The following is a 26,592-nucleotide window of genomic DNA, read 5'->3' on the forward strand; positions in this document are numbered from 1 at the left end:
TATTGGCCACGTCTTTAATTAAATTGTGCTAAGTATATCCAATCCTAAATCTTATGTGCCATGATTAAATGGTAAATTGGATAAGAAAAAGCAAGACATTTACATGCCTTTGTTGGTTTTGACAAAGACTTGTGAATCCGGTTTCATGGGCCTTACATTTGGTTATAACATTTTTGCAAGCGGTAGATTCCATGTATGTAGTGGTAGAGAGGCTCCCTAAGATGGCAATTTCAATACATGGCAAAAAGTATATTTTAGCTTTGGAAATCACTCAATTATGTCTTTCAGTTATCTTCTAATATCATCTTTGATTGGTACACCAAACTCTTTGAACATTAAACAAATTTAGTAGCAAGTGCAGACCACCCTCCAAGCCTACACTTGTAGAAGGAACACAAGACATTGCTGCAAGCTTTATCCACTTGGTACAAGCCCTACTTTTCACCAAGTCTGTAGTAGGATATAATGTTTTCAAGCTCAAACTCTTGCCTAACTTGGTCTTCTATTTGTTTCAATTCAAAACTTGTGTCAATACTTAACTTTGCTGGAGTCTCAACATTATATGGACTCTATGTCTGGAAAAAATAAATCTTAATTTTGTTGCTACCCCAACAAAGATTTGATTAGATAATTTATGCATTAGATAAATGCACCAATAACAGGTCCCTTATTTCCATCTCATGAAAATAAGTTAAGTTCCTTTCCATGGAAAATGGCTCACAAAAGTGCAAGTTGCTTTGAGTTTCCACCTAATATTGTGGTTGCACTCAATGGGGACAGTTACTTCTCAAGGAAGGGAGAATCATCTTGAAGGATTTGTGACACCTAGGAGATCATATTTCCATTGTCATTCACTCATGGTTTATGTGGCTCCATCAACATTCTTGTCATCACTAACAAAACACACGGTGATCACGTGATAACGCAACTCCTTTTCAAACTTGCTGCATGTCTCTGATGGTAATATTATAACAGACTTGTTTTTCTTTGATAGTTAGAATGCTTTTCTTTTAAGTAATGATAACATAGGGAAATCTAGGTAGAATTTGGTAGAGCAGTAGATAATTAAGTGTACATTCCAAACCACCAATCACTTTTATACATGTACATTAATGTATTAATAATTATACCATTCTTTGCAACGAGAAATAAGCAAGCAAGCAAATTATTTAGCTAAGTGGTAGAATATGAAGGTAGTCTCAACTTTTGGATTTTTGAGTCCTCCAATATTGCATAGAGCAGTTGCATGATAAAAATCTAGGTTGCATGGGTACCTCCCCCCCCTCTCCGGACCAAGATAAGTTCGAATTGGTTCGAAGTTTGGGTCTAGTTCGAACTTGGTTCGACTAGGGTCCTCTTTTCTTAGACGTGGTTCAATTTGGTTTGAATTGGGTTCGAACCCGGATGAACCGCCTCAAAAAAATTGAACCTAGTTCGAACCCGCTTCTACTGACGTCATTTAAAGTGTTTTATTTGCAATTTTTAATATTTTTTTGGCCTCCATGTAACCTAAAAAGGTGTTAATAATTTTTTTTGTGCCTCTCATTGTCATTTTATGTTTCTAGATAGTTAATTTTTTCTTAAGGGAGAGCACATAAGTTTTTGAGCAAGCATCCAGTTGTGCAAGGAGGAGTTTGAAGATTGATTTGTTGGTGTTCAAGTGTTTGTGCATCATTCATGCACATTTGCAAACTTGCAATGGCTAGAAAAGGTAAGATCTTATTCCATTTGCTATTGTTTTTGTTCTAGTTTTTTCATTTTTCCATTTCTCTTTCAATCTTCAAATGTTCTTGAATCTTTTCCATCATTCTAAAACTTGTCATTTTCTTTCATATAAATTATGAACATGTATCTAATTTCTTGCCATAGGGAAAGGAATGTCATCTACCTCTTCATCAATAGGCAATAGCGAACAAAGAATGGAACCCAACTCTGATTCTCCTCTATGGAAGTATGTAGACATTATAAAACCCCTTCCAGGAGGTAGTGCATTCTGTTGGAGATGTCGGGGATGTGGTGTAGAAAGAAATAGTTCTTATTATCGTGTGGTAGGTCATTTATGTGGTTATATTGGAAGAGGAGTCAAGAAATGCCCTGGCAAAAAAGGTCCCCCTATACCAAATCAAATTGTGTTAAAATATATTAAAGAGCCTGAGGCAACAGAAGAGAGAGAAGGACACAGGGCAACAGAACTCGGTAGCAATAAAAGTAAAAGAGCAAATGGAATGCAGCCCCCCTCAGATGTTATAGTACAAGACTACCCCTTCTTCAGTACTGCAGCGGACATTGACATTGAATCTGTCCTCGTTTTACACAAAAGAAAGGGGCCACTAGAAATTGCTTTTCAAAATAAGGGTCGGGAAATTGTCAACATTAAGGTGGGAAGATGCCTGTATGCAAATGGGTTGTCCTTTAATGTTGTCCGCTCTCCATTTTGGAAGGACATGTTGAGGGGTGCCAATGAAGCTCCAAAAGGGTATTGTGGCCCTCGGTATGAGAAAGTGTGCACCACCTTGTTGGATGACTAGGTCCAACGGATTGAAAATCAATTGAAGCCTATAAGGAAGTCATGGGTTGAGACAGGGGTGACAATTGTTTCAGATGGATGGATGGATCCTAGGAACTGTCCCTTGATCAATGTCCTTGCGGTGTCCCCTAAAGGGGCAATGTTTCTAAAAGCGGTGGATCATTAGGGCAAATTAAAAGATGGGCCATTTAATACTGATATCCTAATTGGGGCCATTGAACAAGTGGGTGCAAGAAACGTTGTCCAAGTCATAACGGACAATACAAAGAATTGTAGAGCAGTAGGTTTGTTGGTTGAATCACAATATCAACATATCTTTTGGACACCTTGTGCAATCCATTCACTCAATCTTATGCTACAAAAGATTGGGAACCAAATTGAGTGGATCAAACAATGTATGAAGAGGCTGAGGACATACAAATATTTGTCACAAACCACCACATGACTCAATCTCTTTTCAGGAACCACTCAAAATTGGAGCTATTGAAGGTAAATGGACTTGAACTCAAGTTAGTAATTAAATTTTTAATATTTGACAATTTTTGATTTTTCATATTTCACTTGTGCAATTACCAATGTGTATACTTTTCTAAAATATGTATTTAATAGTTGTTTTTTGCTCTAATTTATGTCACAGGTTGCTGAGACCCATTTTGCATCACATATAATCGTCTTAAGACGATTTGTGCAAGTGAAAGATGCACTTCAAGGTATGGTAATCAGCCACAATAGGGGTGTATGGAAGCAAAAGAACACTGAAAGGGCAAACAAAATAAAGGATAGGCCATTGGCTGAGTCATGGTGGGAACGTGTGGAATATCTCCTTAAGATCACCGAGCCCATTATGAGCATGCTTAGGTACACTGACATGGATAGGCCTTGCCTTGGAGAGATCTATGATGGCATAGACTCAATGATTGAGAAGATCAAGCAAGTTATAAATGAGGAGGAGCAAGATCCGCAAGAGACCTTTTTCAAACAAATGCAAAAAATTATTAATGAAAGATGGAACAAAATGACCACTTCATTACATTTGCTTGCCTATGCCTTGACCCCCAAATACTATAGCTCACAATATTGTGATCTACCAGGAAGGTTGCCACCATATAGAGATATGGAAGTGTCTGATGGGTACCAGGCAACATTTAGAAGAATATTTCCTGATGATGATATGAGAGATGTAATCATGGATGAGTTCATAGAGTTTGTCAATGCTAGAGGTCTAAGTAATGATGCTCTTCGTCATCGGTTCAAGAAGGATGCTCATGGTTGGTGGTACCTCCATGGCCAAAAATTCCAAACATTGCAGCCCCTTGCAATCAAAGTTATATCACAAGTAGGTTTTATTTTTAAAAAATTAGCTCACTTTATCTTCAAAAGAATCATGACTAAAGAGTGATTTTAATTTTTTTTATAAGATTGAATTAATTCTTTTTTAATTGCTTACTCTATGTTGTCTTTATAGGTTGCTAGTTCTTCTGCATCAGAAAGAAATTGGAGCACCTATTCTTTCATCCACTTGGTGAAGCGCAATAGGTTGCAAAAAAGAAGAAGCAAAGAACCTGGTATTTGTGCATAACAACTTGCGCCTTCTTTCACACAAGAGTCAAGAATACAAAGAAGGGGACACAAAGAAGTGGGATGTAGGTGTAGAGATTGCGGACTTGGATGCTTCCATTGTTGGGCTTACAATTGATGATTTTGATGACTTTGATGTCAATACCATTGTTGATTCTGTTGCTGATCCCATTGGCCTTAGTGCAAGTAATACTAGAGGCGGAGAAGAAGAAGAAGAAGAAGATGAAGAAGAAGAAGATGAATATGAAGAAGAAGATGAAGATTGAAGAACTTAGAACTAAGAATTCTAAATATTAATAGATTTTCATCCCATTAGTTAAACAATGAACATGAAACAATGATACTTGAACTTGATATTTTAAATGTTTTGAATCTTTGATGTTGAAGTTGATTGAACTATGTTACTATATGATGGTATGATCACTATGATAGGTTACTGTTTATGGTGTTTTAAAGTTTTTGTTGTTTAAATGCGTTTATGCTACTATGCTACATTCTAATTTTAACTCATGCTTCATAAAAATGTATATATATATATAATTTTTACATGTTTTTGTACTAACGAACCCAAATGAACCCAAACCCCTTTCCAAAATTTTTTCGAACTTGCGAATCGGTTATCGAACTTCGGACTTGGAATCGAACCCAAACCGGCAACTTAGATAAAAATGAAGTATTTGTAATGAAAAGTTAGCTAAGTTCCTAGACTTGGATTTGGCAAGGCTAACTTGATTCAAGCCTCCACAAAAGCTCAACAAAGTGAAAAGAAGTTTAGAAATTTTAAGGATTTAAAACTCGTTTCATGCACCCTTAATCGAATAAATCTTAAAAGACGCAATAACATCATCAAATAAAAAGCTAGTTTGATCACATGCACAAGTATACATAGATCACTTAAGTATAAATGATAAAGGGAAATTGTAGCTGAAGGAAATAGAAAACTTAGATATAGGAAATTATAAATATTGTCAAGTGTATATAAAACCCCCAAAATATGAAATCCATGACATCAAATGTTCCAAACATATATCAAAACAAAAGTATGTCTATGGCTCAGTCTTAGAGTAGCCTGCATACCTCCTGCAAAGGCATCTAGGTAAGTCTTGGATGAATGAACAACCATAGTCTGTGCCTTTGAGACACCACTGTGACCAATGTCAGTTATGCTTATGCTTGTGTTGATTGTGCTCTACCCTTCTCCTTTGCCATGGCCACAACTTCAACCTCTCTATCCACCTAGTTAGAGTAAATACTAGATCATTCAACCTCTCCATGAATAGTCTATTATGCCTTTTCTAGTGAATGTGCTCATAACCCCCAAAGCGTTGCATGGTTAGCTCATAATGTGCATGAAAACTCTCTGAAGATTCGGTGTTTTATCCCCAAACATCTGACCCCATCTATATGAGATAAGAAAAAAAAAGTGTCATTTTCGACTTTAAATTATAAAATCAATTTACGCACTTAACATATATTTTTACTTGGTATGATTTATGTGGTAGTGATTTTGTACATTTGACTATGAAACAACTCCCCTTATGCATTATCAAATGCCTCTGGTAGAGTGTAGTTCTCAATCCTAATATCAATATCACTAGCAAACATCTTCTCTAGCTTTGAATAAATCATAGTAAGAGCGTCCTCATCCACCTTGAAATTAGGGTGAAAATGGTATCCTAGATTGAAGTAATAAGTATCTGCATGGATGGGTGTTCGCCTAAATGGGATGATATTTACTCTCCTCCATATACAAATCTAATGGCCTCCTTTGCCCTATCGAAGCCCTCATAAATGTAGCCAACTTGTAGGAGAACTACCAAGTGTTCAATGACTTGCAAATATTGTGAAACAATTATGGTTAAGTGTGAATGAAAATAAGCAAAGTGCAAACAAAAGAAAACATACAAAAAATTAAAAATAAATATTAAAAATAAATACTAAAACATAATGTATAATTTATTAAAACATTACTTGCATGGTCTTTGCACAAGACACCCAAAAACTTGGCTAATAAAACATGCAATCTCTCACCTCAATCCATGCAGTGGTTGTAGCATAGGTCAAGGAAGTTCGTTTCTCACCAACAAACATCTACCTCAAATCTGCCTTTGAACACATCAAGGATTTTAATGTGATAAAATTTGAGGCGAATCTTGTGATACCAGGATGAGCCAACTCCTTACTTATATATTGCCTCATCATGCTAAGATCCAATGCATGATTCTTGATAAACTTCAAATGTTTTGACTTTATGAATGCATGTTTTGACCCTCTCAAGCTTTCCAACATCCTCTACCATGAGGTCAACGCAATAAGATGCACATGGAGATAAAAAAATGTTTGGGTGTCTCGCCATCAAAAGTCTATTTGCAAAAACATAACTTGCTGCATTGTTCGTCACTACTTGAACTACATTTTTTTCACCCTCCTCACCTATGATATCCTTGATAACTTTGCATAATTATGTGGCATTTTTGACACGTGGACGCAATCAACAGACCTAAGAAACATTGTGGATCTTGAAAATAAAGCAAAATTAATAATCACTCAATAAATCATGACTTACAAAATTTAAACATTAATCACTAAATCAAATTCAAATTATTCAATTCATTTGGGGGAGTAGAGTGGTTAATCCCCTTCGCATGAAATAAGAAAATTTAGGAGTGTCATATTCCTCCTATCGGTCCAACCATCTGTCATGATGGTGCAACCGTTATTGCTCCAAAAGACTCATTGGTCCTCTAATTCAACTTTTATATAAACAACCATTTCTAACAAAAGTGGGTTACGTAACTCAACATCAGTAGGGGCTTTCAACCCCTCTTTGCAAATGGTTATAATATCTATTATGCCTTACCAGTAAGGAGATCTATCACAAATAGATTAAATAAGATAAGTATGTGTAATAATATTATAAAAAATCATTAGACGAAGTAGAGTTCAAACTATAAATTTTTAATTGAGAACAATAAAAAAACTACCTGCTTGCAACAAATGGAATGTTGCAAAAGTACCAAAACTTGCAATTTACCTTTTTTGCAGCATCACGGCCCTCCTTATTTCAAGGCACACTTTTAAGTGAGGGTTGTGAACCAGCAGTAGTGTGCGGCACAAAATAATTGGCCAACCTAGATTTCCAAACTCTAGGACCAAAGCTAATAGTGCCACTAGGAGGAGCATAAGTAAAAGCATTAGCACTAGTAGAAGAACCAGGACAGAATAGAGGCATGAAAGAACCCTCTCCAACACAACCGATGGATGTTTTTCAATGCGAATCAATACTCTCAACTCCTCCCTTTGCCTCTTTGTTTCCTTAAATTGTTTAAATGTTTCTAATGTCAAACAGCATGTATGAACTACCTTGGGAGGTGCTTTATTGCATTGCTCAATATCATAGCCACACATCCCAACAATATGGTATTTAAATCTATTGATGCCACCATGACCAATTTCTCTATAATATTTGCAACTCATCTTTTTGACCTGGTTTCTTAGTCTTAGGTTTAGGTGGAGTAGGAGTAGACATTGGGAAACAATATGGTTTTCAAAACGTCAAGGGTGCTTCAAAAGGACAATATTACAAAAAATTACCTTTTGTGCATTTTGTTTTATAAACTAGAACAAAAAAGGGGGTTTTCCAAAAAAAAATGGTAGAATTTTTAAAACTTCTTAATGCTTGAATCTTGATGCTTTTCATATTCAAAGAAAAATCAATCAGAAAACTCTATTTTTTTAATGTAAATACAAATTTACAATTTTTTCTAAAAAAAAGTGGCGCTTGCTGTTGCTCTTTCATTCAAGTTTGAAATTTGAACTTGGAAGGCAAAGATTCAATTTCAAGAATTGGAAAGTAAAAAAATGAAGATTTTTGTTTAGAAAATGAAAAAAAAATTCTCAAAATTTCACTCTTACCTCTTACAACAAGCTTGAAATGAGATGAGAGATATTTGGAATTGGCTGGTATGGGCTTCTTGATGCCCCAATTGCAAGCAAGTATTAGGCTGTCCTAATGTGATTTGTTGAAATTAATTAGCTCTTCCTTCTCGCTGGTTGCACATCTATGGAGACTTCTGTTTTTCCTCTCAACTCACTCTTCTCTTTGCTTGCCAATATAATAAAATGAAGTATCTTTTAGGGTTGCAAAGAACAAATAGCACAAAAAAAATATGACAAGACTTTACATTTTGATGTGTTTTTTTTGCAAATATAATTGGCAATGCTAGCTGAGTCCTGTAATCATCACCTGCAAGTTAGGTGAATTTTGGCCTAGACTCAGTCAAGTCTGAATTTGGGACCTTGGGACTGGCCCTGGGTCTCTCAGCTCGTGACTCACAAAGTTTGGGCAAGTCACACTGAGTCTGGGAACTCAAAGTTAGCAAACCAGGGAATCAGCTAGCTTAGGCTGGGGTACCATGGAGGGCTTTCTAAAGCAATTTAGCAGGTGCTGCTGAGATTTTTCAGGATTATTTTAAAGCAGGTCATCCCATGATTTTCATAATGCTGTTTGGATTTACAAGTTTAAGCTCCACAATTTATGGGAGGTGGTAGTCTCATGAATTTTGTTACTTAGCTTATTCAATTCACATGACTAAAAAATTATAAAAATAGAATAATCATTTGATACAAATTGGAAAACTTCAGATAAGTGACAAGTGGCAGAATATAAGCCTATGTTGGTGGTGCAATTTCTAGCCCCTCACCTTTAATATCCACTCAAACCAGTAGCCTAAACAGTAACTGCTGCTATTTGTTAGGAAAAAATTCTAATTAATCTTGTGCTAATTTTTATTTGACTTCGTGGGACCTCTCGCTCCTTAAAAAAAGATATTGAAGCCCCTGGTCATGGGACCCCTCTCTATACATGAATATATTTCTTGGCCTTTGTCATTCAAATATATGCTTCCTCCATAACACTTCTAATTTTCTTACTGTGTTGCTCTAGGCAACATCTTGGGATTTGGGTCACCAAAGACAAGGAGCAACCTAGGTCAAGAAATTGAATGACCTTGCAACCATTTTGATGTCAATGATCATACAGATGAAAAATATTGGAAGGTACATCTAAAAAACACCTACATAAGAAAGCTAAGGATGGCCAAAGAGAATTTTTAGAAATATCCTCAATGTTGGTGGTGTATATAATGTAATAGGTGGAAAGTTTCCACGACGTTGAATTCCGAACTTTGGACTGGCATGTGCTTGCTCGGTTGTTGGAGGTGGTGTATGGACAAGAGGAAGTTGTGGTACATATTTGGCTGGTCTTGAAACTAGTTTAGGGTTGTGTGGCTTGGGTGCTTTGGTTGGCATCTTAGTCATTTTATGTTGAACAGATTTTGTTTTGTGGTCAGATTGTTTGATCATGTTGTTTTATTCTCTTATCTTTTTTTGAGGAAAAGATTCTATTGATCCCTCACTAACTAATCAAAAGAGACAAAAAAGAATGGTAAAGAAAATTGTCATTCCTACCTTAAGCAGATAAGAAAAGGAATATTTATTCATGGGTTGATTCTAAAACATCTCATGCTTGAAAGAAGGTTATGCTTGGGTGCAATAGCAAGAGGATCATGCATAGTTATTTGTGTTAAGATTCAAAACAAGATTGTGAAAATTGATGTACTTTTTGATTCTTGCTCCTAAGAAAACGTTGTTCCTCAAGAGTTGAAAATATTGTTTTGGAAACTTTTCAACATACCAAGTCGTGTGAGTTTAGTTGAATCAAGAAGGGCGCTGATTTGCTCATAGGCAATGTAAATTGATATTTGGTATTAATCAACACTTTATGGATAAAGTGATTATAGATGTTGCTCCATTGGATGTCGCTGATGTTGTTTTAGCAATCCCTACACTTATGACATACCTTTTGTTTATTATAGATTTGAAAACAAATATCATTTGGTTAAGTATGGTTAAAAAACTCATGCTACATGCTTACAAGGGTGAATCGAAGTAACCTAAGGTCCATATTCTTCAAGCAAGGAGGATCTTTAGTGAAAGTACCAAGATCATTCCCTCTGGATGGAGGTGGTACAATTATTGTATTGGTTCAAGCTGTATGTCAATTTAGATATCTTTAGACAATTGGAAGTTGGTTTTTACGCTCTTGGTTAGAGTGGTGTAAGGTTTAGGGGCAGTTGTCTCACTTTTTGTAAGGGCTCCCCTTCATTATTAGAGTCTACATAGCTTTTAGAGGCTAAAAGCTTTTGTCTTGGGAAGGTGTGATTTTAACTGGAAAATGGCTCCATGTCACACTACAATCTATGATGAAGATGGTTAACTTTGATGAAAGCAAAATAAGCATCGAAGGGAAGTTGAATTCCCCACTTTGTATCTTCCGTTGTTCCATGGAGTTTTGGAACAAGGGGTGCAAGGGGACCAAGGACCTTGATTTGGGGTTAGTGGGGGTTCTAGGGGTGGAGCTTCAAGTAGGGGTCGAGAGTTGGTGCAACTTGTGGGGAACAAGGGCAGTGCCATTGGAATGTACCTTGTTGAGGCACATGTTGGGTTCTGGGGGTAGAGCCCTTGCCACTAAGCCTAAATTAAGGCCTTCAAGACCACATGGACCTCCATGACACATGCCATTTCATAATTCTATCAACACGTTTTCTGCAAAATGATGTTTTATTAAAAAGCTTTGGCTTCAGCCTTTTACCAATAAAAAAATGTTCTCGCTATTTCAATTTTTATAACCAAATCTTCATTTCTCAGAACTAGCTATGGATTAAAAAATCTGAATGCTCTAAATGATAAGGGTTCACATTTTTTTATATGTTTGTGTATTGAGGGTGTGGACGTGGCCCGTTAGACAATTAGAATTAGGATTAGTGGCCAAAATTATGAAAGTGACTGTTTTCGAAGGATCAAATGTGGTGGACAGCTGCTGGCGTTGATATTTTTGAGTAATGTGCCTGAGTTTCTTGAGTCTTGGGGATCTCCTCTCATTGTCCCTGTCAGGTGAGGGTGCCTTGGAAACATCCTCTCATTAAGGGAAATTCCTTAAGGATGTCTCTTGCTTGGGGTTGGCAGGGTGCACAATAAGGGTACATTTCCCTAGTAGCTTGCTCTCTCGTTGTCTTGGGGATGTCCTTGCATTTACAAACAATCTTTATTTTTGGGGGATGTGTCCTTGTGAAATATTGGTATTTTCCCCAGATAAGATACCTTTCATTTGAAAAGTCAGCACCTGTTTAGAGATATGAAAGTGGAGAGTGTGGTAAGATGGGGCAAGAGTAGAAGTGGGCAGGGGGCAAATGGGATCGTTGGAAGTGTAAGTTGATTTTAGCTTGTCATATGTTCAAGAGGCCCGAGATTGTTATTGTATGGACATAGTGGATGAGGTGGCCAATGGAGTTCACTGTGTTTGGAGTTTTCCTGTTGGATTCTGGGTTTTCCAAGGGGTGAGCCTTGTGTCTTCCATTCTTTTATTGCTTATTCTTGTTAATGTTAAGTTAATTGAATAGTTAAGAATGAAGTACAGGAGTCCTTATTTTATCTGCAATTGGCAAGCTATGGAACGGAATAATGTATGCTAGTTTCTGGGTCACCCTGTGTTGCCAACTTTCCTCGTACTTTTACAAGCCTGATTTGGGTGCTGTCTGAATTAACACTGCTGTTTTAATATGGAGAGCTTTTCCAAGGAAGCTTGAATCTGGCCAAGCATCATGGAATGTTCTTGGGCTCTACCATCTTATGATCTTATATCTGATTTGCAGATATTTTTGACTATATACTTGAAACTCTGGTGTAAGAATTATTAAGAAAGTATTTAGGCCATACTGGTCCATATCACTTTTCCAGAGTTCATATGCTTTGTTCAAGGACACAGTTTGGATTTCAGTCTTTATTTTTATTCCTAGTGTTTCTGTGCCTGGTGAGCAAGATTAAAATTTTTGCTGACTGGTATATAATAGTCGTACCAGATTTTTTATGCCTAGTATATGATATCTGGAAGATATTATGCTTGGTACCTAATTAGTATTACTTACTCAGATATTCTTTATAATATCTATGCATCATTGAGTGCGGTGAGATGATTGGAGCTTGGAAAATTTGAGCTAACTAGCAGGAGAAACAGGGAAGGACACCAGAGAACTGTCTATGGCAAGTTTGTTGATGGTCATCTGCTTAATTAATCTGAGTTATTTTTCTTTTGCAATATCAATGGGCGATACATTTTCATATGCAGATGCTTAATCATGTGTGCTTATAGGTAAGGTGCTCTTTTTACAGTTGCATGAGAAACTTTCCCCACCCTTCACCATGGAAGACAAAAAGCATAGGAACTGCAACAATAATGTTACACAGGATTTCTGATTCTCCATTAACTGTGCCCTTACTAAGTAAAAAGTCATCTAACAAGTAGAATGTGTGCAGTACTCTTAGGTTACTCCTTAGGGAATTTAAAGGACACACACAACAGCAATAGTTGTTTTTATATGCAAAGTGAGAGTATTAGGCAGAGGTTTTGGTAAAAAAAAGAGATTTGACCCCAAATAGATTGAAGTAATTGGATTAATTAGTAAAAACATATACATTCTTAAAACATTTTAGCCCTTGATAGGTTTTTACAAGAAATTAGTACCTGGGTTTTCAAAACAAGCATGATTTGTACATGAATTGCTTACAAAAGATAAAAAGATCAAGGAAGTTGGTGTAGGTGTTCTTAAATCTCTTGAAGAAAGCCTGAGAATACAATTACCTTCTGAACCAAACACCTATCTCAGGAAAACCTTTAATGTGCCTTTTAACAGATACTAACCCTGAGCATTTATTTATTGCATTCACCGAGGCTTAAAATGTTACGGAAGTTCAAGAAAGATTGCAGGGCATGTTGTTCAAGAAAGGTTTCAAGTCGAGCAGTTTTTAAAAATGCATGAGAGTTGAAGAATGAAATTTGAATTGAAATTCAATCTCTTGACCAATCTTGAAATTCTGAATGCTAGAGTTAGAAATTGGATGATGCAGAATGGCATATCTTGTTTTTAAGACAAGATGATTGGTAATAATTCACCTAATGAAAATTTTAAATGTTGAATCTTAACTGAGAAATAATGAATGAAATATAGATGGACTATCAAAACATTATTGCGCCTCTCAACTCAAATTTCACAAACTGAAACCATCATAATTTTGGAGTAGCACAAATCCAAGCATAGCGAAAAACTCTTATTGATCCCTCATCTTATAAGTTATATATATATATATATATACTCGACTTTGAGGAAGCAAGGGAACTGAAAGAAGAGAGCAACAAAACGAGTTAAGTTTACCAAAACATATCCAAAATTTCTAAATAAATTCACATGATGTAATAACCAGGGTTGTAGGGAGATGAGTCTCCCACATTTTCCTACCACATGGGATGCATCTCCCATACTGGATACAGGTTTGTAAACCTATCCAGACATAGGAGATGTGCTACTCACATCTCCATGTATGTCCTCACTAAAACCTAAAATGCAGCACAGCTGCTAAACGATACAAGGTTCATTGCCCATTTAAGGTCCATGCTTTAACTTTTTCAGTGTTTTAGAGTTTCCACATTTTAAAATTGGTATACCTTGTACATCACTGTGATGCTTCAGTCTATACTGATTACTGATGGTGTTTCGCTGCTGGCCTCCATTTGGGGCCAGAGATTCCATTTTGTGCAGGTTTTGAGGTTCTTCTGTCTGTCCCTTCATGATCATCCAGTTCAAGTTAAAGTAGATGTAATGGAGCTGATGGCTGCTTCGTTCCTGTACATGCATTGGGTTTTGAATCTTAAGTTTATGCCTTTGATTCTATGCTAATAATTTTAATGCTGTAGCTGTGGCAAAAGATAATACTTTTCACTACAATCATTCTATAGTTTTGCCAAATAATGGTATCATTAAATATAAGATCAGTTTGAGTGAAATGATAACCCATTTGTTATGTATTCTGGTAGTCTGGTAGAAACAAAAGGTACAATGCTGGAAATTAGTTTTTGGTATTGAAGAATATGAAAATGTGAATAAATAAGCATGATAACATTTGAGCACTTTTTACAAATGCCAAGAAAACAAGATTGAAAGAATACCCTCCATCAGGGCCTTTGCCTCTGCCTGTGCCTAATAACAAATGCGCTTGAGTATTGCCCTGAAGTATCTAGGTTATGCTATTAAAATTACCGAGTACTTATGTTTTTTTTTAATAGATTAACCAAGGTGAGACTATTTATTTCTGTCAAAAAAAACTCATCAAAACACAGCCCATTTACCTCTTCTGGATATCATAGTCTTTTTGATGCATGAAAAACCAAAGAATATTGTAGGTAACAAATGCTTTAACCTGGATATCTTTGGAAAGACACCTTTTGGCACGTATGAAATTAAGTTTACTAGTAAATATGATTCCAATTTCAGCAGACTGGTAGAGTTTGCTATGATAATCATGTTCTCTTTGTTATACACTCAAGCTTGGTTTTGAATTCCAGACACCATTTATTTTGGACCTTGATTTTGTTTGTAGGACACATGATTCACATGAAAAGTTAAGAAAGGTGGAAGATCACTTAAAGGGATGTGAGAAAAATGCAGAAACAGCACAAATAATACCAAAATCATATCCAAATAAACATTAATTTCCTCGATTGTTGGAAGACGGAAATAGGTATATGTAAGAGTTTGACATATTTGAATTCTGCAATGCCCCCCACTTTTAGGTTCACTTACAGAGAGGCTAGTATCTTTCAAGGTCTATGTCAGCTTGACATCTTTTCTGCACCAGATGGCACAAGCCCTGAAAGAGAATACCTGCCACTCTGCAGCAGTACCTAAAAGTGCGGGACATTACAAATTCAAATTTCATTGATGATTTGCTTGGTCTTCTAAGACGCAACAAATTTGACTGTCTGGATCCCTATTTTAATTGTAATATGCTAGTCCGATAAATTTTTTGAGTATTGACAACTGTTTGATGAAATGCCAATACCATATTATCCAACAATTTAAATGCAGCAGCTAATGTAGAGTTCACAAGATCATTACACTTGTAACAAGTCTGTTTTAGCTGATATCTGAATGTATCACAGTTCATAAAAAATAACATTGTCTGATTATCATCGGAATTCATACCTGAAACAACCTAGAAGATCTGGCGTTTGCTTATTTCCTCTTCCCAAGTTGCAATTGCCCTTCAATTACTTTCTTTTCATCCTTCGAAGTTTTAATCTTGTTGGATTTGAAAGAAGGGCAAATGGATTGTTATTGGTCTTTTTTATAACGCATTCGACAATATATACAATTTGGGTTTATTAACCTAATTGCTAAATACCTTGCTCTACTATACAATGGGAGACTCTCCCGTTAATCTTTTCAATGACATAACATACATTCATATAAAAGGGGCTAAGAATTATAAGTGAATAGTCAGAAACATGATTGTCTTTTTTTATGTAACATATAGGAACATCCATTGCTCTCTTGCCTTGGTGCAAAGTTCAAAGCATAACCTGTTATTTTCCTCTACCAAGTCAAGGACGCAAAAAACATAATTGCAGAGTCTGCTATCCAATTTGAGAGTCACGCAAAAAACCAACCTCACCATCCTGCTATAAACATTCATCAACACGGCATGGCCTCAGCCTAACTTTTTACTGCAACGTCTCCCCAAAATGCCCAAACACAAAAAACTACAATACAGACACATCTGTCAGTCGACAATCTGCCTATGAATAGGCAGTTGCAAAACCCACATACATGTAGCACAATTTGCAAAATTCTGACAACATTGGACAAATGGACTACAAGACCATGGGTGTAACAGTGCCGGCCGAGGCGGGAGCCCTTTCTTCGCCTTCATTGTTGCCCTGTTTGAGCTGCATTCACCTTTGCACCACCACCTTGGTTGAGGGTGCATTGCCTCTGTGCCCTCGTGCCATGTCTCTGGCCCTTGACCCTTGCTCGACCGTGCCCATTGTCTGCCCTCCCATCCTCAACATTTAAATTTCCCTTGGCACTACCACACCTGTGCCTGGGAATTGAGTTTTTTCTCCTATGAGCCCTCCGTTGCTCTTCCACTTTTTGCCACATTTTCAACCAGAAAATCTTTGGGTTTATTTGTTTTCGTGTCAAACCTGCAACCAACTCTGAGTCTCTGTCGTGCACAAAATCCAGTACCAAAGCCCTTGCTTTGTGGGCATCCATTCTTCTTTTGATGCTGTTTCCCAGCCCACAATGCCACAAAAAAGGCTGAGTAGCATGACGGCCTCCAGGGAAACCCAACCAATCTCCTTCCTCCATTACAAAAGCTCAACTTGAACTGCACAATTCAGGATTTTTCCAGCCCAACACAAATTTCCTGGTAAACACACTGCTCCATGTTGTGCTTTACCAATTCCTTCGAAGAGAAATGCAACCCCCACACACAAAACGGAGCAGCAATGTCTTCATTTGTGCACCAACTGAAACTCGACCAGACATTCTTCACACCCAGAAGAGCCATTGACAACCTCCTTTAAGAAGAGCTGTTTGATGGCCATTTATTTGCACGAGGAGCCAAAGGTGAAATTTGCTTCCATGGCATTTGCCTATCTGCCCACTTCACATTTCACACCACTCACAATGCAACTGACTGAAAAAAATGTGCCAATGAGTATGCTATTAAGGTATGTATAGTACCAAATTTGCCCAAGAATTGAATGAGCAATCAATGCAGCATATACTCCATTATTTCCTGGGACACAAACTTTGCCATCTTGCCCAAAATAAATATATCGTCATCTCCAAATCTGTCTTAAAATCTCCCTTGTGCCATCTGTCACATCAAAATATCCAATTGGGCATATGATGTCATTTGCACCGTATTGTTGGGCCTAAGCCATCACATTATGCTAACTCACCCATCAGCAATTCAGATTGAGGGCTTGTGCTGCCTTGTCACAGTCAATTTCGATAATGAGCCAGCCAAAGAGTTGCCCTCTTGGTAGATATGTGTAATTTTGAAAACCCTCCAATTTTCTCCTAATAATAGCTACCATTTTCTGCAAATGCCAAGCCTACATCCATTCAGTCATTATTGCACTAACAATAATTTGAGAATCTCCTTATAGATATAGATTATCAATCCTTAGTCTTTGTACCAACTCCACCTCAATGACGGCAGCATGAACTTCTGCATCATTGTTGATGCCTATACTCCATGACTTCTTCTCAGTTGCAATGATGTTGCCATTAGCATCCCTAGCCACACATCCTACTCCGACTGGACCTGGATTACCCTTGGGCAGCCCCATCAAAATTCACCTTTATCCATCCCATATCTGGGGTCATCCATTTAGTTGTTTCTCTCCTAATTTTACTAAGATTAAGCTTTAAACTTTTTGGTTTAATGATTATGTTATACAATTAGACATGAGAAATAAGTCACTCTCAAGGGCCGATTGAATATATAGATTACATCAAGCAACTTTTTGTTAAAGTCATGTTCAAAGAGGAATACACCATTACAACAAGAAAGCATTTGATTTGTAGATCGGAGGGCCTTTATGATTTTGTAGTTCTTACTCTAGCATCTGGACACTTCCATACTACATGTAATCCACTTGTGTAGGTAGCTGGATTCTTGGTAACAGAGTTATCATTTTGTTATACTTGATTTACCTAGATCAAATCTAAATTTTCTGTTGGAGAACTTGTGTAATTCATTAGGTGTTTTAATAAATAAGGTCAAGATAGAATAAAAAAGAGAAGATCCAATCAAGAGCCTAATTAGTTTAAGAACAAAAGGCCATCTGCCTGGACTCCTGGCTGATTATGTTTTCAGACATACAAGTGCAATCCTCAACATGTATTACACCATAATTGGAACCACTTTAATTGGAAGCAAAATTGTTCTTGATCCCCCATCGAAAGGTTAACTGGTAATCTCAGAGGAGTAAGCTAGTTAGGAGGCAAAGGAAGAAAGGATTGGGCCTTGTGGTTTCCTACCCCAAAAGTATCTGTGAAATTTAATTTTGATGGTGTAACAAGGGGAAATCCATAGATAGAATAGTGGAATAGGTTTCATTACTTGAGATTCAAGTGGAGACATGATCTGTGCTAGATCTTAATGTTGGGCATTTGAACTGATAACGGTGCTGAATGGGAAGCAATTCTAGCATGTCTAGGATCTGCAGTATATCAGAAAATATTAAATTTGACTTGGAAGGTGATCTATTGATAGTGATTAATATTATGATCCATTGTGAAGAATGCACTGGGTACCAACTTGGCAGGCTTGATATTTTTTTAAAATTGAATTTTGCAGAAGGGGGAAAACTTGGCAATAACTTGACAATTTAATCCAAAATAGCAAAATACATAAAGTTAATAAAATATTCTTCCAAAATACACATATTACAAAAAAATAAATTTAACTTTCCAGTAAGTTACAATAGCACTTCCATTAGCCATATCATATAGAAAAGTCGCCTCATCTAAAGAAGTTTTTGGTAAGATGTTTGATATTAAAATCTACGTTGGCACACCCTTCATTATATTCAAGTTTGTTAGTTGACAAGAGATCCCAATAACTAATTTGGATTTGGGAGTTGAGATCCTAATGGGATTGAGAGGCAGTGCTCCTTGTGATATACCAACCTAAATGTTGCTATGGTGTGAATTCCCTACTGGGCCAACTACTTTAACAAAAAGTCAGATTGATAGCGAGTTGTACCCCCTAGTGTTAAGGGTGGGATTTTTGTCTCAATAGTGTACCAGCAGAGGCTGACCTCCTCGTGGACACGTTGGTGACCAATAATGGGTGGGTCTAAGCTTTGGGTACATGCCTACCGAAAATCTGCACCACCACAACATTTAGGCTTGGGCATCACAACCCACCTTGTTTCGCAGGGCTTGACCTTAAGACCTTCGCATTGATACCAAGCTAGGCAACTACTATGCCAAAAGCTTGGATTGGTAGTGAGTGGCGCCCACTAGCATTAAAAGTGTGGTTTTTATTCCTCTGATGTGATAGCAGAGGCCAATCCACTTGTGGACATGTGGCTGCCTAATCATGGGTGTACCCAACCCTAGGTACATGCCCAACTAGAATCTGCACTACTGCAACATCTAAGTGGAGACATCAAAACCCAATACATGTCGTAGGGCTTGATCTCGAGACCTCGACTTTGACACTAAGCAAATCAACCACTATGCCAAAATCCCAGGCTGGTGGTGAAAGGTGCCCACCAAAGTTAAGAGTAGGGTTTTTGACCTACTAAAGTACCAACATAGGTCGGCCCTCTTGTAGACATGTGGTTGTGTGATTGTGGTAGGCCCCAATCCTACGTACAGCCCCATGGGAATCCACACCACCACAACATTTAGGTTGGGGCATCATATCCTAACATGCATTCTCGGGCTCAAACTTGAGACATCAACATTGATACCGAACAAGAAAACCACTATGCCAAAAGTTGAGACTGAGGTGAATGGCGCTAACCAGTGTTAAGAATGGTGTTTTTCGTCCCACCAAAGTGCCAACCCAAGCTAGCTCCCTTGTGGACACATGGCTCCTCGATCATATGTGGGTCTTAGCCCTAGGTAAATGCCCAGCGAGAATCTACACCTCTGACACATTTAAGTTGGGAAATCACAACCCCTCATGGGGGTCTAGGGGCAATGCCTTGCAACACCACTTGGATATTATGGGCTAGAGGGGCAGCACCCATGGAGCATTCCCTATTGGCCCAATATGAGGTCTTTGAAAACCACACAAACTTTGACGAGGTACATCATTTTCATAAATTTATCACTCAAGGGAAAATTTAGGTGTTTTGCAATTTCTTGTTTATAAAAATGGGTTAAAATTCATATAAAGTCATTCTTAAAAAAATTGTTTTGTGCTTATGAATTATAAGTTGCAAAAGCATGTACTTTTTCATAAATTTAGCCCAAATTGCCAATTGCCATTTGCCCTAAATTGCTTGTTGCATACAACGATGAAGTGAAAATTATTATTTTTAAACTGCAAATAAGAAAAGGGTTTTTATATGGATTGAAGCAAGTTATCAATAGAAATTTGCGGTTTATTTTCTTGCTGCTTTTACAAAAACTTGTTAGCAAGCGATACATTTGACTGTTAAAAACAAGCCACACTGTCATCAATGATGTGTCTCTAGTTTAGTTGGTAGAGCACTCCAACAAATGGAAGATGCTATGAATGAGCTCCAGCTGGTCCATGTGAGTTTGTAGCTAAACGTGTGGTATTAGAGCCAAGCTTCGAGCCCTAAGCACTTGCAGTGTGGCTAAAGGAGAGGCGTTGGAAATAAACCATGCTCGTACTTACTATGGGATGGCCAAAGAGGGGCCCATAGGTTGGTAGAGAACTCCAATAGAAAATAAATGGTCTTGACTCATAGTTGGTCCATGTAAATTGTAACTCAATAGGCAATTTGACTTGCGAGTTCTCGGTGAGTTTTTCAAATATGTTGTGTTCAAGTGATGTAGTCAAAGATGGAAATTGCATAGATATGTAGAGAAGACCATATGAACCAGGAACACGTTTCTAGCCATTTAGTTTGTGCAGTGTAGAAGGAATGCTAATGAGGTGACAAATAACTTGTCTAATGAACGGATTAGAAAGACCTGATTTTGGTTTTTCATAGTCTTGGTAGTTGGTCAAATTTGTAAAAGTTATATGAAAAACCATTTCAAATTAGGGAACTATTTTAATTTGTTAAAGTGATCATTAGTTATTTAATAAAGTTGGGTGGGATGCAAGGGTGGCATAAGAATAATTGGCATTAGTTATTGTGTGTAGCTGAGAGTTGTCAAATTCGTGGTAGAGTTTGGTACATGTCGATTTATTCACATGTTGAGAGTATTGATATTGCAAGTTGTTTGTGAGAATAGCAGGTAGTGGTGTGGGAGAAATGTGAATTGTGGTGAGGAGGCTACAATAGATACATCTTTAAAGAAGCAAGAGGGTGTGGTGTGAGTGAAAGAACCAAGTTAATGATAAAGGATTGTGATGCATTTCTGTGAGTTACGATTATGTTCGATCAGGCATTATAAAGGGTATTTTGGTAGAGCTTTTTATTGTGAGCAGGAGATCTGAAGCGGCAATTAGAGGGGACTTTATAACAAACTTGGCCTTTTGTTTTTTCGTTTCTAGGCATGTTTGATAGGCTGTGGCTTCTCTAGATGTTGTTGTTGGACTTGTTTATAGGATTGAAAATAAAGTATATCGAGTGGATGCACGTAAGATATCAAATTGCTGTGAAACAATTGAATAGTGGTCAAGTAATTTAATGGATTCTTTATGTTAGAATAGTCATTTCCTTGTAGATAATAATTTTGAGTCTAAGCGAAGAAAGATACAAGTTTATAATTTATAGAAAGATGAAATGAGAAGAAAAGAATGGACTATCTTCATCTTGCTCAGCAAGAATTAGTTGACTGAATTGAGTGAGACAAAAATGCAATTATTATGGAATTGAAGCAAAGATCTTGTATTTCTCTTCTAAATACTGACAGCTCTAATAATTTGCATTTTTCTGTTATCTTCTCCAGTGTCTCAATCATCATACTTTTTTGTGATGGAATCTTCTTTATTTTTCTCTCCTCTCAGAACATGGCCTATTTTCTTGAATCCTTTTGTTCTTAAGATTATGGGTGGTTTGTGAGGTAAATATAGCATATCCCTGAATTCAAAATGATTGTGGATCCAGTTTTTAGCCTGTTGAAATTATTCCTAGTTGCATGGAGGAATGACAGTGAGGTTTTTAATCATATTCATGTATATTTATTATGTCTGATTGATTATGTCTGATTGCCATGTGGTTGTTGTGGCATCTGTGGTTGAGTAATAGTCATATGACTTTATCTACCATTTATTGTTACTTTTTGTGTAAGCATATGTGAGAAATCATGAGTCGGTTCAAATATATATTTTCTAACCTTTGATTTGTGTGAATCTTTGTGAACAAGAGCTTCACATGATTAAATAGGCTTCATAATTAGTTTGGTATTTGTTTAGAGGAAATTATACAAGATGATTAGCATGCAGTTTTACAGATAGAAAATCTGGCATTTGATTAAGGTGTCCCTGTCCTATATCTCAAAATGACCTATAAATATCAAAATTGAAAACCTGCAACCACAATCTATAGATAGGATAATTAAGATTATGTTGCTGGAGGTGCTTTTTATATTTTGTAATATGCAACTCAACTTTAGTGCTCAATGTTTCTTATTTTGCAAATCTCTAGTGCATGGGCCTTTATTTTGTCACTAAAAGAGTTGTTAATCTATTTATTGCTGTGCTTATGATATTTTATTATTTATGCGAGTTAGATAATGCAAATTGTCTTTTGACTTTCAGAAGGAAAAACACAAGGACAAAAAAAGAAAAAGAGAGAAGGAGGACAAAGGAAAAAAAGACAAGGATAAAAGCAAGGAGAAACGCAAAGAAAAGAAGTCCAAGGATCGCAAAGATAAGAATAAAGACAGGGATAGGGACAAAGTAGAGAAGGACCGAATCAAGGACAAGAACATAGATGAGAAGAAGATTGGAGACAAGGACATATTGCAGGAGAAGGATGTCAATGAGAAGAGAAGCGATGAAAGGGACAGGCACAAGGACAAAAGGATCGGAGATAAGGACATATTCCAGGAGAAGGATGTCAATGAGAAGAGAAGTGATGAAAGGGACAGGCAAAAGGACAAAAGGGTTGGAGACAAGGACATATTGCAGGAGAAGGATGTCAATGAGAAGAGAAGCGATGAAAGGGACAGGCAAAAGGACAAAAGGGTTGGAGACAAGGACATATTGCAGGAGAAGGATGTCAATGAGAAGAGAAGCGATGAAAGGGACAGGCACAAGGACAAAAATATACTTCAAACACAGATTGGAGATAAGGACAGGCCAAAGGATAGGATCATTGATGGAAGGACTGGAGAAAAGGACAGGCCCAAGGACAAGATTGTCGATGGGAGGGCTGGAGAAAAGGACAGAGTGAAGGATAAGAGTGTTGATGGAAGAACTGGGGAAAAGGACAGGTCTAAGGACAGAATCATCTATGAGAAGACTGGAGAGATGGACAGGCTAAAAGAAAAAGACAAGGATGAATCAAAGGTGGGAGAGAAGGACAGGCCCAAGGATAAGGAGAGGGATGAATCTAAGGTTGCAGAGAAAGAAAATAATAAAGATAAGGTCAGAGATGAGAAGAAAGCTGGTGGAAAAGAAAGAAGCAAGGACAAGGAAAAAGATGAAAAGAAGAAAAACAAGGGCAAGGATAAGGAGAGAAGTGAAAAGAAGAAGAGAGAAAAAGAGAGAAACAAAGTTAAGGAGAAGAATGGAGAAAAAGACAAACTCAGGAACAGAGATAAAGAAAAAGAGACAGAAAAAGAGAAGGAAAAACTGAAAGAAAAGGAGAGAGACAAAGAGAAGGAAAGATTGAAGGAGAAGGAGAGAGACAAGGAGAAGGAAATGCTGAAAGAGAAGGAGAGAGACAGAGACAAGGCCAGTGAAAAGGATAGATCTAATGACAGGGAGAAAGACCGGGAAAAGCATGTAAACAAGGAGGACAAAGAGCAAGAGAAGGTCAAACAACTGGCACTAGAGAAACTCAAGTTAAGAAGCAAAGACAATGAAAAGGTTATAGAGAAAAACACAATTAAGGATACTGAAAATGACAGGAACAAGGAGACAATTCTTTCAAAGAGGAAAACTATTGACACCAATGGTGATCTGCATGGTGAGTCATTTAATTTTGCTTAATTATTGTATACACAAATAGCTTCATGCTAGAGATTCTTTGTTTGTATTTATTACCCAAGCTTTGTTCCAGTTGTGTCTGTCACATGCATAGTGAGGCATCTGCACAATGCACCACAGGTCACTCTTTATGTTGGAAACTGCAGAACAATGGTCTATCTTTTTCCATATGTAATTTATTGACCAAGTTAAATGTCTCTGCTTTAAGACTTATGAAATAAGAAATTGGGCTTTGGATCCTCTTGCCTGTGCTTACAGACAATGACAAGAGGCCCAGTAAGCTTCCTCGAACTGCAGTTTCAAGTGATCCCTACAAAGAGAATGGCAGAAGAATTCCAGAAGCAAAGGAAGTTGCTGTCCAGCTTGTACCTGACCAAAGGAGTGGAGCAGCCGACAACACTGGCGTTGAACAACGTGTTGACAGCAGAAACTGCCCACCCTTTTTATACAGTAAGGATGGGGAAAGTAATGGCAAAGTAGTTAATCAATTGCATTCAGTTCCTCAGAAGCTTTCAATTAGTAGTCATATGGAGGCTGGTCATAGAAGTCCTAATAGAGATAGGCATGATAATGATTTGCAAGATCTAAGACATACTCTCAATTTTCCTGTTAAGGAAGCCTGGTCAGATGTTGATGACCAGGCATGGCTCTTTGATAGTAGTCTCCAGTTAAAGCCTAAGGCTGTATCGGAGGCTGACAGAGGAGTTCCTCTGGTATGGTCAGAGGCATTGCACTTAAAATCAGCTGATATATATGCATTGCCATTTGTCACTCCTTACTGATATTAGGCTTTCTTGTCATCCTCATTATGCTGAGTTTTGAAGTATCCATCAAAGTTATGGCATCATCGATTTGGGGTGGGCCTCGTCTCTGTTTTCCCTATTCATCTGCATTTTTGGTGCATCATCTTGTTCAAATGCAATTTTCTTTCAGGTATCAATTCTTACCTGCCATAGTAAGCATACATGGAATCAGCATTTGGAAAATTTGTTCAAGGCAGTTCTCATTCTTTGCATGTCTTTTAGGTTTGTAATTTAAATATTCTCTAAGTAGTCTTTTTGATAACATCTTGAAGTTTGTTCTGTTCAGGTCTAATTATCATTTAAGTCCACTTTAGTCAGCTTAATTCTTCTGACATAAAGAGTGTATTTTAGTCATCTTAATCGGTTGTAAGAGCCTCAGGTGATCAAGCCAGATACAGGCCACTCAATTTTGATCTGTATTCTATAGTCCTAAGCAAAATTGTAATGAGATTTCCAGGCGGAGGGTTCGCCATTCTTTTGTACTGTTCATAATATTGGCAATTAATGAATTGATTATAGTTTTTGCCTGACAAAAAACAGCTGTTTTAGTAGCTCCATACCCGATTACATTATTTGGTGGTTATAGTTGTGATTGATGCACATGATTATAAAATCCATTGCTTATGCAAGTCACAAGAACCAAATGCAAGAAATCATTAAATGACCAGCATTCTTATATATCAGATTGGTTCGGTTTGTAACATGGAATATGGGTTCATAAGACTCGAATTTCTGATGTCAAATGTAAATTTGACAGAACAGTTATCACATTTTTTTGGTGTGGAAAGGAGATCACAGTTTGACTAAAAAGACTGTATATTTGTTAATTTGTAAAGACTGATTGGGGGAGGATGTGTTAGCTACAGAAAACCCAGCCTTTCGACACCTAAGTCTGACTTGCCACTATCCATGCAAGGCACATGGATACATTTTTTAAGGGTTAAGGGGCTTTGAAATCATGCCAAGTTGGATTTCAGATGTTGCTAGGAATATTTTTATCCTATTATCATTGTGTTGGATTTCTACTGTAGGTCCATTGTGGAAGTGGTCATTGATTCTGACTCAGGACCATAAATTTTTGTAAAGCTGTGTATATCTCATGCTGACACTCTGGTTGCATGCATACATGCATCTGGTTTTGGAAAAGGCTCAATTGCATGGGTTGCTTCTCCAGAAATATTATAATATATTGGAAGGTCCACCTGCAGATGTCTTTTCTATCAATGTAAAAAGTGGTTACAATTATTTTGTGGGCAGGAAAATGGTGGCCTTTCTACTTGACATTGTCGACCAATCAATATAAGTATTGCTGGTTGCTCATGAAGTTAGTGTACAAGACTAAATTTCCCTTTTTAGAATGCAAAGAGAATCGGGTATGGTTCTGAATTCTTTGAGGAAAAAGCACTAATAAAGCATGACATTAAGGACTTATAAAAGAACGGCATTATAATGTAATCCTTAGGGGAGCAAAGCTCTTTATATAAAATTTGGATTTGTTGAAGAAGTCACTCCAGGATTGCCTTTGTGTCAAGGCCAAGTCTTTGCACTTAAGCGTGTTGAATGTTTTGTGTAAATCATTCCATGATCTCAGGGTATGCATCTTGCTCGAGTACATGTCATTTGTGTAATATAACTTTCATTTTCAGATTGATAACTACAATGTACAAGGCAAATGTCAAGGGCTATTAACTCAAAACACTGTATCCTAAAACGTCTCTTTAAGGTAAGACTGAAGAAAAGAATGTTCTTTCTCTGCCCTTTGATTATAAAAGGGTTCACTATTTACTATGTGACTCTTTAAAGATGGACTGAATAAAATAGTAGTTTCATTCTCTACACTTCTATAAAAAAGTTCCATCGTCGCAGTAAAGGTGCGGTTGGATAAAATCTAGTGTAGCAAAACTGATTTGAAGATTTTTGCTGATACCTTAACAATAAGTGGTTCCTTTATTGGTAAGATAT

General features: G+C 37.1%; 1 protein-coding gene across 1 annotated transcript in view; it reads left to right on the plus strand.

Moving 5' to 3' along the window:
* Positions 1-24,822, plus strand: part of LOC149534268 (uncharacterized) — a 32,833-nt gene extending 8,011 nt beyond the window's left edge. The window contains exons 2-3 of the mRNA XM_089807230.1: positions 22,433-23,807; positions 24,086-24,822. Of these exons, the coding sequence (XP_089663356.1) occupies positions 22,433-23,807; positions 24,086-24,609 (1,899 nt within the window). The 3' untranslated portion in view covers positions 24,610-24,822. The remainder of the gene's footprint in view (positions 1-22,432; positions 23,808-24,085) is intronic.
* Positions 24,823-26,592: the final 1,770 nt, after the last annotated feature.

The sequence above is a fragment of the Cupressus sempervirens genome, chromosome 10 (genome assembly GCF_028749045.1).
Source record: "Cupressus sempervirens isolate cs-2001-9-10 chromosome 10, ASM2874904v1, whole genome shotgun sequence".
NCBI classification, from domain to species: Eukaryota; Viridiplantae; Streptophyta; class Pinopsida; order Cupressales; family Cupressaceae; genus Cupressus; species Cupressus sempervirens.